Source organism: Lineus longissimus, chromosome 16 (assembly GCF_910592395.1).
Source record: "Lineus longissimus chromosome 16, tnLinLong1.2, whole genome shotgun sequence".
Lineage (NCBI taxonomy): Eukaryota > Metazoa > Nemertea > Pilidiophora > Heteronemertea > Lineidae > Lineus > Lineus longissimus.
In genome coordinates this window covers 5,942,875-5,961,408 of record NC_088323.1, presented here as the reverse complement: position 1 = coordinate 5,961,408, position 18,534 = coordinate 5,942,875, and the positions used below count along the sequence as shown (strand labels likewise).

Here is an 18,534-nt window from a genome sequence, read left to right as displayed (position 1 = left end):
CATACATATGTAGTCCTGGAAGTTGCAGGACACTGCTGTTTTCAGTGGACTGTCTGTTGCTTTTTATCAAAATAATTGCTCTTAGGTGCACATCATTTGAAGACACCAAAAGAATTCGTGGGATATTTGTGGAACTCCCGACGTCTCAGCTTAATTAATGAGTAAATAAGAGTTGAATCCCAGCCCGAGGCGAAGATACCAAGTGTGGATTGCATGACCAGAGGGGTACAGGGTTACAATGACTGCTGCATTGGGAAAACAATTCGATTGAAAGGAACAGAAGTGAACACAATAAGAGCACAGATAGATAAATTCAGATTTATTCACAATTCATTAGAGCAAGAGTTAATCTTGATGAGATTTACATGTACATGTTTGTGTCTTTATCTTTGTGGAGTAACGAAAAGAGTAAAACGTTCGGCGAAATGACAATATCTTATATAACTTCAGCCTTCTTGGAGGTATATTCCTATACATGTATTTACAAATAATCTACACTTCATTGTTTAAATAAATAGGCATACTGCATGTTCATGTATATATTACACATGTAGCTCAAATATACTGTGTCAGTGTGTTTAAGCGAATTGAAAGACACTTGTAGAATATGCTTACTTTATGTACGTGTAATGCTTATGTGTTACAGTCATGCCTCAACTGGCTTAAGCCTGGTAGCACAGTATTTTTGAGAACCACACATTAACTTGCATGGACATCTCGTAAATAACTGTACATGTAAGTTCTACTAATATTTGCATTATCAAGTATGGATTATATCTATACTTTTATTATATGGCATCCTGACAGAAAACAATCCTTCGCTACGCAAAGTACGAATCCATAAAATTAAAACGATCCAGGGAAGTTCCCAGTCGTCAGATACAGTAGCGCTGTTGTTGCTTCGCCAGGCCCTGAATACATTTGTGGAACAATTCTTGTTCCGTCTGCCTGCTCTACGAATGAATCCTCTGATTTCATGATGACATCTTGGACCTGCGCGTTCTCCATCTGCATTATGGGTATCGTCTGAATGGTCGTGAGCTGTGAAGATGGATTCACTTCAACCTGGAGAAGAAATTATTCTTATCATACTGGCATTTGTGAGTATTCAGACAAGGAAAACAATTTCAGAAAAACAAATCCAATTGCGTTAATATGAACTGAATACAAATTTCAACATTGCCTTTGTGCCAAATGGTATTCAAATACTATGTATACCAAAGTTCAGCAAATTAGTTCGCAACTGCACTACAGCAATGTGTATGGCTGCATTTCTATTTTCTTGAACTGCAGTATTGATGAATGGTGTTCCCCTTATATGCAGAACCCAACAACAATTTACCTGGATATACTGTGTCTCTTGTTGCCCATCGATGTTCACCACTTCATGCTCCGACATAGGGACATCCGTTGTCCTGATCAGTCCGTCTGGAACCATGTGCGTTGTGCTGTGCCTCTGCAGTGCGAACTTCGTATTGAATCTTTTATCACAGTGCGGGCAGCGGTAGGCTCGAGGATTCCTATGGATGGAGATGATGTGCTTCCGTTGGACTGACTTGGTCTTGAACGACGCTCCACAGATCTCACAGAGATAGGCTCTGACGTTGGTGTGTTTCGTTTTGTGGTCATTCATATGGGCCTGAAAAATTAACAAAAAAACAACCATAATTAGTAGTAATAATAATAATGATGGTTAGTTCTTATATAGCGCTTTTTCGTATTTCGTCGTATTTGCCAAATTGGCATCGTACAGGTTGGAACATAAGTTGTTTTGCCTCCGACCCTCTGCTAACTTCATATTTGGCCTCACCTTTGATTTAAAACTTTTCTTGCAAGTCACACAAGTGTACGGCAGCATCCGTGCCATTTTGTCAACATGGACATCGCGATGTTGCTTCAGTGCGTCTGCTCGCTTAAAGGACTTGCCGCACGTGTCACATAAATAAGGGCGATGTTCCGAATGAACGTCACCAAGATGGCGAACGAAATGCTCCTTCTTTTTCGTATGATATGGGCATTTTGGACATTGGTACGAGTGGACTAAATTCACCGTTGCCGACTGATCCTCCTCCCCCGTCAACATGCCCAGAATATCTGCGTGGACCCGTAGGTGTCGCTCAAAGTGATATGGACGAGTCGTCTTATAGTTGCACTTTGGACAATGTTGTACTGTAGCCGTAGATGGTGGTTTTCCATGCAAATGTTTTGCTACGGTGTGTTTTTTCAACAAGTCTTCATCAGTGGTTTTATATGAGCACTGACCACATTGTAAAATCTCTGCACTGTGCTCCGCTTGGTGACGTTTCAAGTGACACTGGCGTATTGTCCTGAAATCACACACTTTGCACTTTAGGATTGTCAGATCCGGATTGTCCTTGTGGATTTTCATGTGCTTTATGTAGTGACTCTCACGCTTCGACTTGAAGGAACAATCTTCGCAGTGATACTTGTAAGGCATCAAAGAATCGTAGTCCTTGCGTTTCTTCGTTTTCCTCTCTGGTGACGTCTGCAGTGGTGAAGTCATGACTTTTCCTTTGGCAACTGAAAAATTAAAGACATATTAAAGAATGGAACTAACATTCTGCAATGTTGTATCACCACTTTTGCCTTATATTGCCATTTATTTATTAACCATTCGGCGGGTTCAGCACCCAATCTGGGTTGATAAAACGAATCCATCTAGGTCTCTTCAAAATCCTTCTCGTTATAACTGGAGATACCTGCAACTGAACTGACAAACGCATTCACCAGGTACACTACAACAATTAAAAACAATCGACCTACCTCTAATTTTCTGTTCGACCTCCTCCCTTTCCATCGCAGCCATAGCCTCCTCATCACTAAGGGTAACCGGCGGCAGTTCCAGTGGAGGCTTCAGTTCTGGTTTCTCCACATCACCCCCGAGAACCGACGTCCCTTCAGCGAGCAAATCATTTGCATCCATGTCAACATATTTGGCAAAATCTTCTGCCTCAACTGATCCTGCTTGGACAACGCCCGTCAAGTTTGAAATGTTAATGAATCCTCTAGCATCATCGCCCTCTAATGGCTTCTCAAGTAAACTGACAACATCCTCGTTCGACTGTGCCAGCATTGTTTCTTCTTGGAGGTTCGGAGTCTCCAATTTCTGTGTTCCCAGTAGACTTGGCTGGACTTCAAATTTCAGCATCTTTGAGCCATCATCAACAGTCTGACTGACCGGACCAAGAATGCTTGTAAAGTTTTCAACAGGAATGTTTGACATATTGCTTGGACCAATGTTCCTGCTTGTTGAAGCTTTTCCAGGGAATTCGCAAATGATCTCGCGTAATTTCTTCGGCGGTTCCCTCTTCCGTTTCAAATGCCGACGTTTGTTACGAATGGTCGGAACGTACTCATCATCCATGTCATCTCCATACTCTGCATCATTGTTGTCGAAGGAATCCTCGCAAATTCTCATACTCAGTAGCCGACCAGACTTCGACTTCGTTACAGGCGTCCGTAAGATATCACAGGCAACGCCTTGGTCTTTAGTCTCACAGAATGCCTTGCTCGGTGAAATATTCTCGACATTAAAGTCAATATTTTCATCGTAGTAATGTATCAGAACATCCTGAAGTTTTACGAGTTCTTTTACGTCGCCATCAAGCGTATAGACGCCAGTCCCTTCATCATATTCACACAGGATGTTCCTTATGCTCAACTGAGTAGCGATGTTCGTAAGTACACTCTCCAGGCTCCCAGCCTTCCTCACAACTTCAGAGACTAACGACTTGGACAGACTTGCTTTCACTGATGAGTAGACCTGAAAGGCAAAAGATATGGGGGTTCAACTGCTAAAAGCCTTAAATTTTAATGCAAAAACCATTAGACTTCGAGTCACAGCAGAAAGGTTATCTTCACCCGAAAAAAACCCTGAAGTGGACTTTGTGGCTTTTGCATCTAAACTCTTCATGTGATTCAGGAGAAATAATACCAAGAACACCCATCCTCAAGAAGAATCCTGTCCTAGGCACTAGTGACAACATTTACCTTTCTTTCTTCCAAGTCTTGGACCTCCCCATGGCCTTGACGATTACTGGCATCCGCGAGAACCGTGATGGCTTCAAATGCTGCGAGTGTTGCGTCCGTGTTCTCTCCGACCTCCGTGACGGTGTGAACATGTCCTGTAAGGGGAGTCAAATCCTGCCCTGGAACACTCTCCATCAATGGCTGGGTCTGCACGATCGGTTGATTCTGCATGATTGGCTGAGTCTGCATCATAGGCTGTTGAAGGGTCGTCATGGCTTGGGTGAAGGTGCAGTTGATGTCTTGGCCCATATCGTGAAAGATTGTCCCGACGGTGCTGGCAGGGGACGACACCTGCTGACCAGCATCTGTGACTATGGCGATGATCTGCTGTTGCAATGCTGCGACAGCGGCACTGTTTTGGTCACCTGTCTGATCTGGGATGAGGACAATGTTGGCAACGTTGCCCTGGCAACTTGTGCTTGGGATCTCATCCATGATTGATTTGGCAAGTCTTTGCCCCCAAGATGAGAGGTACTGAAATTAGAAATGTATGGACAACAGTGAGTGAAACTGAAACTGAAATCCCAAGTAAATTATGACACTAACCCCGATTTCTTCAGGATGGTACAGGTGCATTGACATAGTTATTGGTAGAAGTAGTAGCCAGTTACTATAAACTCTCACTGGGAGAGAGGCTAGGGTTAAGGGCATTACTATTATTGGTCAGCCTAGTCTGCATTTGACTTTCATATTTTTATTGCTGAAATTCAGATAATCAGATTATGACCATTCAAATTTGTCGTCAATCTACAATAAATACTGTAATTGACATCAAATGTTGGTGTTGATCAGGTACTTGAAACCTTAGTTAACAATAAAACCGACTTTATTTGATGTAGACTTGCCTCTGAAATGACTTTGAGGTGATCTTTCCACGAAGGGTGTTGGGATTTGAAAACAAAAACAGAATTCCCCTCTCAACTCCCAAACCAACCTTGCGCGTATCGTTATGAACTCGCCACACATGCTTGTACATTTTGCAATACAAAGCGAAGGGATATTTTTCGGCTTGTGCCAGACTCGTCGGACGGAAGTAGAAAATCAAAATGACGTCAACAAAATGGTGAAAATCGGGGATGCAAGGAGGGAATTATAAATTTGTCCACTTTATTCGCAATTTCTCGTCGATCAAACCGTGTTAGAAGGAATCAGGTTAGTTAATGAACAAAAAGAAAATATAGAGATGAAGAAGAACCATGAAATTTTCGCCGACAGTGCTTGTGTGAAAGATGTGCCAATGAATTTATCTCGCCCTTGGCCTTGCACTGCATGCTGAAAGTGAAAAGGCAAGGGTGTTCCTGAAAAGTGCTGTGTATGCATGCGTATGCGTGTACACCATGTCAGCAGTCTATTTATATTTCACTTGTAGTCTATAGTCACTTATTTTAACTGGTACTTAGCATCGGCACATGAGGCATAACTTGATTGAAGTATACTGAAAACCCACAACTAATAATGATCGAAAGTACGACACTTCAGAACTTTGCCTTCGGCTTCGGTCCCGGATATGATGATATGGTACGGTTTGCACAAACTGACATAACCTCTGACGCATATCCACTTCAAAGAAAACACTGCGTTGCACTCAACTGCAAAACAACACATTTCAATAATTATTTAATTTACTTTTTAATATTAGGTGAGTCATGGAGGAGATCAAAAGTAAACTGAGCGATATCCTGAGCCAAGTTGACGCAGCATCATTGTTACTTAGGAACTGTGGTAACGGAGGTATTCCTGATGATGAGCTATTTGAGATTGACTATCACGTCGACAGTGCTCGTAAATCTGTCACAAAAGTTAGCAAAATTCTGAAATCGACTTTAGGATGTGCTGAAAATATGTCACATCCTGAGACATCTCTCCCCAGCAAAGATGAAGATTGTGATGCTGATAAAACTAATAGCAGCAGCGTGATCGATGAATCATCAGATATGTTTGATGACAGACACGACATGTCTAAGAATGGCGTTTGTGACAGCGTACAAAACAGTGTAGACATCAATGGTCAAGGTGGACTTGCTATAAGTCTCATTAAAGGTGGTGAGGACTCCGTCGATAGCGTAGATGTGAAACTGAATTCTAGTTTTACGGATGATACAAAGGGGCATCCTGATGCCAATTTATCAAAGGCAGAGATCAGTGGTCTTATGGAAGCATTCCTGGATGATGATGATGATGATATTGACTTTGGTGGCGAAGACGAGGTTGATCTGGTTGAGGAGACAAAAGAAGATGACGAAGAAGACACAGATGAGGATACTGATGGTGAGAGTGGAAATGAAGTAATAGCTGATAGAGGTCTAAATCAAGATTTCTTAACATGAAAGATACATGTATGTATCTTCTGCGAAAACAGCCTTGTGCCAGAAAAGTGACAAAGAGATGTCATTTAAACTTAAAGACCACTACTTTTCATTACTATTTATGACAACCCAATAACTTCTGAATGGATTCTAGTTGAGATTTTTCTCCAAAACTTTACGTTGCCTTTGGAAACGTCTCCTTCATATTTCAGATGCATTACATCAGCCAACTGACCCTAAATATTCCAAAGTGCTGAAGCAATATTTTGGATATTCTAAGTTCAGACCGTAAGTTCTCATTTTTGTTGACACAATTGTATTAACAAATTTCAGCTGCTCACCAGCTCAAAAATAATTGTCTATGCTTAATGACATTTACTAAAGGCTGTAAAATTTCTCAAGTTTCCAGTCATTTTATTAGTTATTTTCCAGAAAGCAGTGGAAAATCATCAATTCCATTCTGAATGACAAGAGAGATCAGTGTGTCATCATGGCTACTGGTAGGTTTCTGTCTCAAGGTCATAAGGCCGGGCAAAGACCCAGTCGGTCATGAAGCCAAAATTTCTATGTTCTGTGTTCAATAATAAGCTAACCCGGAACACGGAAACCCTGCAGTCTGCGCAAGCAAACAGTGTATGGACAAGCAGTTTTAGGCAACATGGCAGTCTCTGTATAATCTAAACTGTATCATCCATAACTTTTTATGATTAAATTGAACGTTATTCCTCAATGATACATTATATTTCCAACATAAAGACTTGGTAGCTAACAGTATCTGAAGGAGTAAGATTACCTTTAGAAAACCCGCTGTAAATTGAGAACCCACAACTCGACTTTATATTGTGTTGTTTTGTTGTAATTGCAGGCTATGGTAAAAGTTTATGCTACCAGTACCCATCATTGTATACTGGTCGCATGACGATTGTTATCTCGCCGCTGATATCACTGATGGAGGACCAGGTCATGGCTTGTTGGTAAGTTTGCTAAAGGACAGTTACGCCATTAGCAGAGTTTAACTGATGATCCTATAGTCATGTGCTTTCAGCTAACAAACCAAATAAGTGTTCAAAAAGTACTGTGGATATTTAAAAAATCTGGTATATGGTACCCTGTTATGATACATGTAACTACTCTGGAACCTCCCTTAGTGGACCCCTGTATTGAGGACAGCCTCTCTATTAAGGACACTACTTATGGTCCCAATTGGTTGTCTCCATTCAATTTGACCTCTCTGATCAGGACACTTCAGAGGTTCTACTGTATTTCTAAATGAGCGACCGTTCATTTCAGTCTTGCCAACATCAAAGCAACCTTTCTTGGAAGTTCACAGGTTGACAATGCCAAAGTACGATGTGACGTCTTGAAGTAAGTTATTCTATAAATATATCTGTAAGTGCCACATTCAGATGCCTGGAAATGAAAATGAAATCAAAGTTCTTATATGTAGCAGTTTTATACTTTTCAGTGCATTCTCTGAGTCTAAGCACTTCACAATTTGTTCCCCAGCCTAGTCCATAAACCTTTTTTCGGAGCACATAAACTGCACTATACTTGGCTATTTCAGACCAGTGGAAAGTACTGAGTGATTGAGTCTCAAACCCCTGACCTTCTGATCACAAGTCAGATGCTTTTCCACTGTGTCACCACACTTGCCTCAAACTTAGCCAGCAGACTTCAAATTTTTGAGAATCTGTCGGTCTAAGTCTAAATTCAGTGAGTTACTTTTTTCAGAGGTGTATATCGCATCTTGTACATGACTCCAGAGTTGGCTTGTGAGGCGAGTGATCTGATGAAGAGCATAGACTCCAATGTTGGTATTGACTTGATAGCTATAGATGAGGCCCACTGCGTCTCTCAGTGGGGGCACGACTTCAGAACGGGCTACAGGTTACTGGGAAACATTAGGAACTTTCTCCCTAAGGTACGCAACAAAGGTATTTTGAGAAAAACTGTAGATTAGTTACTCAATATTAAGACCATTAATAGCATTCCTTACTGATGTTTTACTTGGTTATAATAGCCTCCAGGCAGCTTCAAGACAACTTGGGAAGTTCTTTTTACCTATACAATCATTTTCATGAAAAAAACTAAACGTTTTCTCAATATGTGGCAAGCGCCTTTTTTGCCAAAGCATTTCACATTTTGCTAAAAATATACACATCTCTACTCATTGAATGACTTTTCAGGTGCCACTAGTGGCACTGACTGCCACTGCTACCCCTGAGGTTCGAAAGGATATCTGCCGATCGCTGAAACTCAAGACACCACAGGTCACCTCTACTGGATTTGATAGGTGAAGAGTTGTTTATATTCTCCATTTCCTCTGTTCAGGATTTTAAAGATGCACGCTAGACAGTTTGTTTTCGGTGACGAAGTGAGATGTCCTAGAGAGTTCCGCCACATGCTGAGGAGACTTTAGGACTGATGTTCACCGATAAGTCGGCATGTTCCGCCACAGAGTGGCTCAGAACTTTGTTGTCCGAGTGCTATCTGTTGGCCATTATTCCTCTCTATCAATTGGGGAGCAGGTCAGAATTACATGAGATATAGTGTGGTCTGTAGCTTCACAGTGAGCAGATTCTCGCAAGCCTATTCTGTGTAGGTGTTTCCTAAATCTCTATCTGTATTTGTATTAATGGGGCACTTCCTCAAATGAAGTTCTACTCTTCGGCTGCCTACCAAGAAGAAAAACAGCAAAAGCCAAATGTAATGAAATATATAGTATGGTCAGTTCTTACCACTCATTTTTGGAATCAAGGTCATTTTTAAAATCTAAAAAATTACAGTATTACATTACTGTTTCTTCTTCAGGCCGAATCTCTTCCTCTCTGTCTCGCTCAAGTCCAATGACATCCACCGGGACCTAAAACATCACATGGAACTCATCAATGGGAAGCTACAGTTCCCTGGACCGACGATAATCTACTGCCCGACGAAGAAAGAAACAGAAAACGTGACGTTAGTCCTTAGAGGGATGGAAGTACCATGTGCGCGGTACCATGCCGGTCTAGGCTTTGCAGAGCGGAAAGAATCGCATCGAAGTTTCGTGACTGATAAAGTAAAGGTGATCGTCGCTACAGTTGCGTTTGGGATGGGCATCGATAAGCCCGACGTACGGAAAGTCATCCATTATGGCGCGCCAAAAGATATAGAGTCGTACTATCAAGAAATTGGCCGAGCGGGGCGGGACGGGCAGCAGAGTTATTGTCACAGTGCCTATGCAATCAGAGACTTTGTGACGAACAAATTTATCCTTAATAGTTCTGCTGACAAAATGAACGCCACGTTCATGGCACACAAGTTGAAGATGGCAAACAAGATGGAGCAGTATCTGGCTACGACTGAATGTCGACGAAAGTAAGTTGATGATAAAAACTGAAATGTTATATGTGAGTCTTTCTGCTTTTAACTCACATTCTTTTAAAAGTTGCTTTACTAATCCCGTAGCTGCGAGTGTGAATGCAGTGTTAAGATGTCTGCCGTGTTAGATGGGTACGTCTTGACCTCTTTAACGCATTTAAAGATGTAAGCTGTAGGTTAAAATTTGTAAAGGTGTATAACTGCTTTTCTATTTTGATGAGCCGCCAGTAATTACAAATGATGTACCCCTTTAAAATCATGATGCTGACATACCTTTTCAGGTCTATTTTGTCGCACTTTGAAGACAATATGGCCAACATAGGCGGTAGTGACGACTGTTGTGACAACTGTAGAGAATATAAGTAAGTATTACAAAGCACCGTGTCCGTCAATCTGGAAATATTCATGGCCATTTTGTGAACTTTTGATTGAGTGTTTTAAAGGCAACTTTTCTGGTTTGACTCTGGTTTAAGGAGTTACTTAAAAGCGAACTGGAGTTATTGCTTGCCTCACCAAAGACCTGCGAGGGGGGAGCTAAACTGTTGGTGAAAACCGAGATGGTAGCTAAGGTTTTGAGCAAAATGACCGCACCATCTGAGCGGTTTTTAGTGAGACGACCAATACTGACAGCTGTGAGGCATCAATTTCTATTCTAAAACTCTTCAAACTTGATATATTTCAGTCATACTCTGCTTCAGCGGCTTTTGCATCTAAACTCTTGTGATATCTAATCTGTTTGCAGCAAAGCTCTGGCGACTGGTTCGTCACAGGGTTCAAGGGAGGTGAACTTGGGCAAGGAGGCGAGAGATTTCCTCAGCGCTATTGAGGCGACCGGTGAGAGATACGGTATGGGAGTGCCCGTCCTGTTCCTGAGAGGATCCACCGCTCAGAAGATGCCAGCGTATCTGGTTCATCGACCAAAATTTGGCTCCGGAGAGTATGTGTTGAAATTTCTATTTTGTTTAGATATTGTTCACTATTTCATGCTCATCATCCATGGCTACTTGATCCTTGTGGATTTTTTGACCTGAAGCGGTTTAGGACATTCCAAACAAAGATTTTCAGACAAACTTTTAAAGGGACAACTTAGGATTGGGATTCAGGTGGCCAGGAGGATGATGTGCCTCTCCCCGACCATGCGCTCCTATCCAGGGGGAGTAATACTCCCAGTCGCTTAATGCCATGGAAACCAGGATAAGCTCCAGCCGGATGAGCCGTTCTCGACGTGGGCTATTGCCCAGTCGACTTTCACTTCAACCCGACCATGCGCGGCCAAAGCCCAAATGAGTCATACTGATATTATTTAAAAGCTTAGTGACGCCCATATTTTCGTGATGGAAACTTGAAAAAGGCCCTGTGGGAGGATGTTTTCATTTCAAAAGTTTTTTATATGCTGATCATTTAATCCTTTTCAGTTATCATCCAGAGAAGTGGTGGAAGGCCTTCGGGCGCCAAATGGTCTGTTCCGGATACCTTCAAGAAGAATCATTTGGTGTCGGTCGAATCCTCAAATTCAGCACATCGGGGAGTCGACTTCTTCAAAAGCTAAAGTGCGAGAATGAACCACAACTCATGATGGTTCCGAATCAAGAAATCAGGGCGGTCGAGAAGGAGCGTGTGGAGGAGAGGAAGATGCTGGAGAATCTGCCCAGGATTTTACCGTCTGTTCCCCAGAGTTCCTGGCTGGCCGCCCAACAGAGCTCGGCGAGTGTGACCTCTGCCGTACCAGCAGTGTCACCAGAGGAGAAGGCTGCTAGGGTATGTGAGCCTAGTCAGGCTCTCGGTTACTGTTATTTTTGTAAAGTGTCTTTTATAGCGTTCTGGCCAAAGATTCTTAGTTAAACTCAGGAATGTGACCAGATCACATTTACCAAAACATAGTGATGTTGTACAACACTAGATTATCCTTAGGGTAGGTCGAATCAATGCTCTTTCTTTCGTGATTATCGAACCTAATGTGTTGTGACTATGGCCGAGCCCTAACAATGCTGCTGGACAAATTTTGCGCCAGCATCATATAAACTAATCATTTGGGATTGTACATTTTGCTTTGTATCTATTCTTTAGGGCAAGATGTACACGTCTCTTATTGGTTTGAGGAACAGATTGGCAGATGAACAGGGCTGTGCTCCCTATATGGTCGCCAGTAATAAGGTGCTGGTAGACATGGCTGGAATTAGGTAGGCGAAATATTCAACACATCACTAAAATACAGTAGAACCTCTCTATAAACAACACCCACAGGACTGACAAATGCTGTCCTTAACAGAGTGGTGTCTTGATTACAGAGGTCAAAGTCAACGGAAACAACCAATTTGGGACCAAAACTAGTGTCCTTGATAGAGAGGGTGTCGTTAATGGAGTGGTGTCTGATTAGGGAGGTTCCATGGACAACATTCACTGTATGCAATGGCTGTCAACGCGAAAACAGTTCTTCAGTTGTCTATGTACATTTAGGGGAATCTTCGTTTTGACATAACTCAAACCAACCTCCCAAGGCCCAGCCACTGTGTTTATATGAGGTAGGAAAAATAGGCTGGTTCCTTTCTTTGTTACATGACGTGCGATTTTGTCCATTTCAGACCAAGCACAAAAGATGGCCTACTCAAACTTGAAGACTTCCCTGAGGTCAAGATCGACAAATTCGGTGCTGATTTCCTGGAACATATCATTGCGCATTGTAAGGAGAACGATTACAGCCTTGATAACTTTGTGGAGGAGAAACCATCAGCATCCATGTTGGTAAGTTACATGGAACCTTGGGGGGGGACTGCCAAAGAAGGTGTATACACATCCTTATCCATGGAAATGTTTGTAAGTACTCGGCAGCTTCAATCCACACCCCTTTCAGAAGGGTGAGAATAATCTGCCTGGCGACACTGTTGCAATTACCGGTGCAATTCCCGTGAACCTGGAGCAAGGAGCTACACTGGTTTTGGTGTCCGTCTCTTAATCCTTAAGTTGAAGTTTCGAAACTGTCTGGTTGTCACTTTGTCCTTCATGGTCAAGGGAGCAAAACATTTCCAGTTTAAAAAGGGAAAAACCAAACCAAATGGAAGAAAATATAACAAGAAACATTTGAGGATTTGAACAAAAAAAATGTTTTGCTCTTGCTGTTTTTCAGAATGCCAGTCGGAGTATTGATGAGGCTATCCTTACAAAACTGTCTAACACATCAAGGACGTCCTTCATGATGTACCATCAACATCAGTCTGTTGTAAGTAACACAGAACAGAGTGATCGGTCAGTCTGAACTTCCAGAGATACAGTGGAACCTCCTTAAGTGGACTCCTCTCTAATAAGGACACCCTCTCTATTAAGGACATTTAAGGTCCATGATTAGGGATAGGGGTTGAGATGAGATTGATAGGTGTTTCACCTATCCTAACCATCCTATCCTGGGGTGAAATACTCCTGGTCTATTTCAAAATGCGATGGAACCGGGATAAGCTCTGGCCGGATGAGCCGTTAGCGTCTTGGACAATAGCAAAGCCAACTTTACCTTTTTATCTTTTTACCTCATAGTCATCTAATAAATTTTAGGAGGATGTCATATTTCACTTATTGCCTCATAAAATAGAAAATAGATCGAAAATGTGCTGCTCGCCCGACAGAATTATTTCCTTCTCCAGGCAGTGGTTGCGAAAATGCGGAATTTGAAAGAGGGATCTATCGTCAATCACTTGTGTGATGCTATCAAGTTAGGCTGGTCTGTGGATCCGGCCAAGTTGGGACTGACACCTCAGGTCCGAAAGCAGATCACAGACGCGATAAGAGCACCTCCTATTAACTCAGGTAGGTATATTCCCTTGAGGATGGTCCGAGTATTTTTAAAGACCGTCAGTTATTTCTGGACTTCAGATATGTAGGGGTAGGATTAAAGTGCTGGAAATTACTGAAAGGCTTGCCATTGTTTTAGTTACACCACTCTTATGGAGAGGACGCTTCAGGGTGCATCTGAAAATGCCCACAAAATGTTAGTACATGTACATGTAGACTTGATATGAACTAATATTTCCTTAAAGGGTAACCAGAAGCCTCTGTGTACAGAAACTCTCCTCAATGTATAGAGGGAGTATTTAAAAGCAAACGTGCTCAGCATTGCTAACAGGCATAATCTAGATACATCACTTCATGGTTCGGTGTTGTGCAGAATCAAAATCAACACCTCCAAGGAGCTCTTGTCCTCAAAAAAATAAGTCTTTCCGATGATGTTGTTGAAAGCTCTCCAAAATCGGCCTTGGGATGGGTGAATGTTTATTTACAAGTATTCGTGTGAATTTCAGATATTACCAAGTTGACGCCAATAAAAGACGTACTGCCAGAACACATGACATGGGAACAGATAAAGGTTACCATCGCCCTTCTAGTGGTGCAATTTGGTGGTACGAGTGGTGCTTTGGACGTCAATCAAAATGACCAAGGGCCCAAGGTAAGGGGCAGGACACTTAATTATTTCGCCACCACACTTGGTATCTACAGAGTCCATGCACTGTGTACTACTGGCCCACAGTAATGCTTACTGCTAAATTTCCCCATGTTCTGTCCGTCAAGCACTGTCTTCAAGTCTTTGGTTGGTTACACCTGAAAAAACAAGATGGCAGCACTCAACTCAAAGTTACTTTGGTTGGTTACACCTGAAAAAACAAGATGGCAGCACTCAACTCAAAGTTACATGCACCTATTTTACAATGAAACTTCCTTAGCCAAATTGGGATCAAGGTCACCCAGTCTGTACCTGGTGTGGGCATGGGGTACTTATAAACTGCAAACCCTGCGGCAGTGAAGGGTTAATGGATAGAATAGCGCATTGATATTGCTTCATTTTGATCTTTATTTCATGATATGCGGTTCAGTAGGACGCCGGATATAAATCATTTTATAGGGGTCCAACTTCAGTGTGGATGTATTCAAGATGCCTAAATTGCTAATTGAATGCTGATGCTGACATCTCATTCTTTTTCAGTTCACTGCAAGAGTATCGTCACCCTCAGTGTCTTCGACTCCTAGTGAGCAGAATGGAAAAAGAAAACTGCCAGGTTGGATGAGCTCACAGAACGGTGCCAGTGGCACTGCGACCAAGAAACCGGCACTTAGCAGTAAAAAATCCTTCGGTTTTGCACGGCGTTGAATGAAATTGATCCATAACAGAGGTCATATGTAGATCCAAGACCTGCTGGGGACATTGGAGGACCCACTCTATCATACCCTAGCTCGGGTGTAGGATTTGCACCATGACAAAATGTCCTGCATTTATGTACTTTATCTGTGGGAGTTATGTGTAAGAGCGAAATGGAGTACCATTTAGTTCGTCATGTTGATATCTTTCAATTAATGTGACTGCCTTTTTGAAAAAGGTAAAGCTTTTGGCCTTTCTGCAATTCCAAATTCTACTACCTTTTTATGGTGCTTTGTATCAATTTGTCATACTGTAATCTATTCCAGTTTGTAATAAAATCAATTTTTTCAATTTCATTCTTTTTGTTCCATCACACAGTCTTGTAGGGCTCCGACTTGGGGTCTGTCTCACGGAGCTCTTGCAGACAATAATGACACAAGGTCCCTTCTGCTTTAAGAGGTTCTGCTTCACTGTGCTATTGAAGACGGCCTGCCTGCTCCTGAAGACAACCTGGCCATACTAACCTTGCCTACCCGTTCCTGTATCTACTGCAACCACTGTCCTGCTCTTGATACAACACACCACCGAAGACAGTAGATGCATTGAGATGCAACAGAAGACAGGAAAGGCATTCACATTCAGAGACAACATGCAACATTTTTGGGTGGCTCAAGGTGATGAGATGGGATAGAAGAAGTTGAGGCATTTGTATTCAAGGGTGACAGAAGACATACAGAGATAGCCAGAGTTACACCAAACGGCTGACCGCTCACTTCATTTGTAAACAATCTCTGGAGGGTTCAGTGCGGCAAATCACATAGGTTTTTCAAATTGAAAACAAACAGGTCACTATGTGCACTATCTAAGCTACAGTAACTAGAATACCAGGTGTGGATATTCCATTGTACAATCTTAACTCCAATAACCAGATTTACAACTTTTCAAATCACATACTACAGAGCACAAACAACACAGTTATAGGCCAAAACAAGCTTGCTCACCGTAAAGTAGAATCACAGAAACTATCAACCTCAAAGGAACCATTGAATGTGACATGTAACAAGCAACACTAATTTACAAAGGATGTGAAAGAGCTAACCGTTTGACAGAATGCCACATAACTATTAGGTAATCGCCCTCTGAACTGGTGACAATCGGACTGGCCTGCAATTCTCATTATCGACCACTCCTCAGTGGAAATGAATCCAACAAAAAATGGGGTCAATACTGTATTACCCCGATGAGAAGCACTTTACTGATGTCCCCCACTCTCAACTAAGATATTTGTGCGCGTACCGGTTTGACTACGGGCTGAAGTTGACGATGTACTCCTGACGGAGCCATTGGGTGCTTCGCCCGCTCATTGACCGAGGCATGGTGACCTGGAGACAGTGACCGGATTTGCACTAGCTGGTCGAAGGACACTTCACAGGGCGTCAATTCGCAACTTCTCATCATTTTTAAGGCTACATCTATTCACGTGGACCAAGTCTTACCCAGAAACCTACTCCTTACGTAGCGTGGGGTACCAACCCACCGCAGATTCAGGAGTGTGCAATGGTTTCGGAATATCCTACACCCAATTGTGCTGCCCATTCGCAATAGGTTTGCCCACCGTCATGCCCTTCCGACATCGCCATCTCTCAGACGGTAACAAGAAGGTGCCACGCGGCTGCAAAATTTTCCCAGAGGGGCGAGATAATGATTATTTCAGACTAATCAGAGTGTCACAAGTTCAGAGCGAAATCACCCGACAGTTATATGCACCAAAATGCAGACTCTTCATTTCATTTGTAAATAGGCATCGATTATTTTTGTTACATTCAATGGACACAGTCCTACAAGAGCCAAGTCTGCACATAATTACTGGTATGCAAATTTGCCCGCGAGGCAGAAAAGACCTGAACATTGCCACTGCTTTAGGAGTGTAGCAACAATATTGCTTCAATCAAAGCAAGAAATGAATCTGCACATATTTTAAAAAGGTCACTACACTCGCTAAGCTACAGTAACTTATTATTAACTACATTCCTTCTCTGCATCCAGGAAGACGGGTTCACTGAGCATTAAACCATATTCCTGCAGAATTTGAATAGAATATCTAAACCGCTAGGCCTGCATTGAAAACCTAAGTCAATTCTCAGCTAAATAATAATGGCCAGGTCTTCTTGTTGTCCCATCTTTCCTATCATATTCTTCACGCTCAAGATCCCATAGTCATACTGTACCATCTGAGGACATTACTGGTGAACCAGAGCTGAAATAATAATTAGGACTGATTGTGAGTAAAGGAAAAAGAAATTGACTTGAATTTTCTCTAAAGTGCCTTTCAATAATATCATTTTGCACTCATTTTACTGTGGTCTTTCCAACATTTGACTGAAAAAGTTAAGAGTGTCTACTCGATTGATAACTGAAGCTGAACTGATAGCTCAATAATGCCAAACTCAACCGGTTCATCTCTTTCCACTGTCAAATGGTGCTGAATCTCTCTTGGACAGCTGAGTGACACTAGCATCCATGCCCCAGATCTTGAAACAGGGTGAAAAAGAACTTGAAGCATTAAGAATTGTAGTGCATAGACCAATACCACACACAAGATTCTTTGACTAAAGATGGTGCCTACCAATCTTGACACAAGAGGTGCTGATTTCATTCCTTGCAACGCAATTTAAATCTTGTCACTGTGCAAGTGTGGGTGTCTACATTACCAGCAAGAGATCTACATTTTTATCAGAAATACACCCCTGAACACTCTTTTTTTGGTGCAAGATGCCAAGGGAGAGGCACCCCGGGATAAGAAGATGCCTTTCTAATGTTGGGATTTTGTTTTCGAGAATAAGCAACAGGGATTCTTGGTTCACCTTCCAAACTAGCCAGCTTGGTTTTCCGCTCAGATTCTTCTCAAAATTCTCTAAACAGTGACCCCAAAACGGCTGTGCTTTTGTAGATGTCTGCTGTTCTAAAAGGGGTTAGGGTACTACTGTCCTCGCTCTGTCGATGTCATGTGCCCCTCTAGGTGATGTCCTTGGTTTGAACGTCATAACTTGGAATGCCCCACTTGTGATCTTCTCGCTCTGTAACATTATGCCCCTCTATCTTCACATGGCTCATGGTCTACAGCAGGGCCTGAAAAAGGAGTAATTCTCTTAACAAAAAAACTTTGCTGAAATTTTTCAAGGACTACTTTGGCTTCTGCGTTTTTTTCTAAGATGGAATGAATAAGGGCATGGTGGTTAGCCAGCATGCTTTCTGAAATCATCTAAACACTTTTTGGGAATGTATTTGGCCAGCTGCTCATCTTATCTTGGCTCTCGAATTCAGTTTGTGATATTTTTTGCAGTTGAAGCACTGAGAGTTAAGTCAGGTGCTCGCTACCTTACCTATTCAGGAGCAAAACACACACCAATAGCTTTGGTTATCACAGCATGCATTGCATATCATTCAACAAAATCTTGCACAAACAAACAATTTCAAAAGCAAATGAATTAAAATGAAACTAATTTCTAACAAAGCCACTGTGTCCCAAGTTGTGGGAAAAATCTGATTTGGAAAATATTGGAAAGTTCCTGTCTTACCAAGATGGTACCATATTAGGTCAGGGCTATCTGAGAAATGAACTTGACATTTTTATTTCAGTATTAGTCCCTTTCAAAGGTATTCTCCAATTAGATATAGATATTGATACTTACCATGTAC

The 18,534-nt window shown here is 42.0% G+C and overlaps 2 protein-coding genes across 2 annotated transcripts; one reads left to right on the top strand and one right to left on the bottom strand.

Moving 5' to 3' along the window:
- Nucleotides 1-212: 212 nt before the first annotated feature.
- On the bottom strand, nucleotides 213-4,984 carry LOC135500752 (zinc finger protein 236-like). Its single transcript, XM_064792403.1, has 6 exons — nucleotides 4,896-4,984; nucleotides 4,012-4,524; nucleotides 2,785-3,784; nucleotides 1,811-2,541; nucleotides 1,343-1,639; nucleotides 213-1,065 (listed from the first exon to the last, which is right to left on the bottom strand). Exons 2-6 carry the CDS (start codon nucleotides 4,483-4,485, stop codon nucleotides 847-849), a joined length of 2,721 nt encoding a protein of 906 aa, XP_064648473.1. The 5' UTR covers nucleotides 4,486-4,524; nucleotides 4,896-4,984; the 3' UTR covers nucleotides 213-846.
- Nucleotides 4,985-5,113: 129 nt separating this feature from the next.
- LOC135500653 (bifunctional 3'-5' exonuclease/ATP-dependent helicase WRN-like) lies at nucleotides 5,114-15,186 on the top strand. Its single transcript, XM_064792235.1, has 18 exons — nucleotides 5,114-5,202; nucleotides 5,690-6,318; nucleotides 6,569-6,644; nucleotides 6,789-6,856; nucleotides 7,222-7,330; nucleotides 7,647-7,721; nucleotides 8,088-8,277; nucleotides 8,543-8,649; nucleotides 9,168-9,713; nucleotides 9,998-10,078; nucleotides 10,459-10,653; nucleotides 11,132-11,474; nucleotides 11,784-11,896; nucleotides 12,299-12,458; nucleotides 12,841-12,933; nucleotides 13,349-13,511; nucleotides 14,003-14,148; nucleotides 14,683-15,186. The coding sequence occupies exons 2-18, from the start codon at nucleotides 5,697-5,699 to the stop codon at nucleotides 14,845-14,847; spliced, it is 3,252 nt and encodes a 1,083-aa protein (XP_064648305.1). The 5' UTR covers nucleotides 5,114-5,202; nucleotides 5,690-5,696; the 3' UTR covers nucleotides 14,848-15,186.
- Nucleotides 15,187-18,534: the final 3,348 nt, after the last annotated feature.

Bases quoted from the DNA above. Each gene is read 5' to 3' on its own strand.
- LOC135500653 (XM_064792235.1), top strand. From the start codon at position 5,697: ATGGAGGAGATCAAAAGTAAACTGAGCGATATCCTGAGCCAAGTTGAC. The intron at 6,857-7,221 runs GTAGGTTTCTGT...TTGTAATTGCAG, and splicing joins GTGTGTCATCATGGCTACTG to GCTATGGTAAAAGTTTATGC. The intron at 7,722-8,087 runs GTAAGTTATTCT...TACTTTTTTCAG, and splicing joins GTACGATGTGACGTCTTGAA to AGGTGTATATCGCATCTTGT.
- LOC135500752 (XM_064792403.1), bottom strand. From the start codon at position 4,485: ATGGATGAGATCCCAAGCACAAGTTGCCAGGGCAACGTTGCCAACATT. The intron at 2,542-2,784 runs GTAGGTCGATTG...TTAATTTTTCAG, and splicing joins GGTCGAACAGAAAATTAGAG to TTGCCAAAGGAAAAGTCATG. The intron at 1,066-1,342 runs GTAAATTGTTGT...TTTCTTCTCCAG, and splicing joins AAGAGACACAGTATATCCAG to GTTGAAGTGAATCCATCTTC.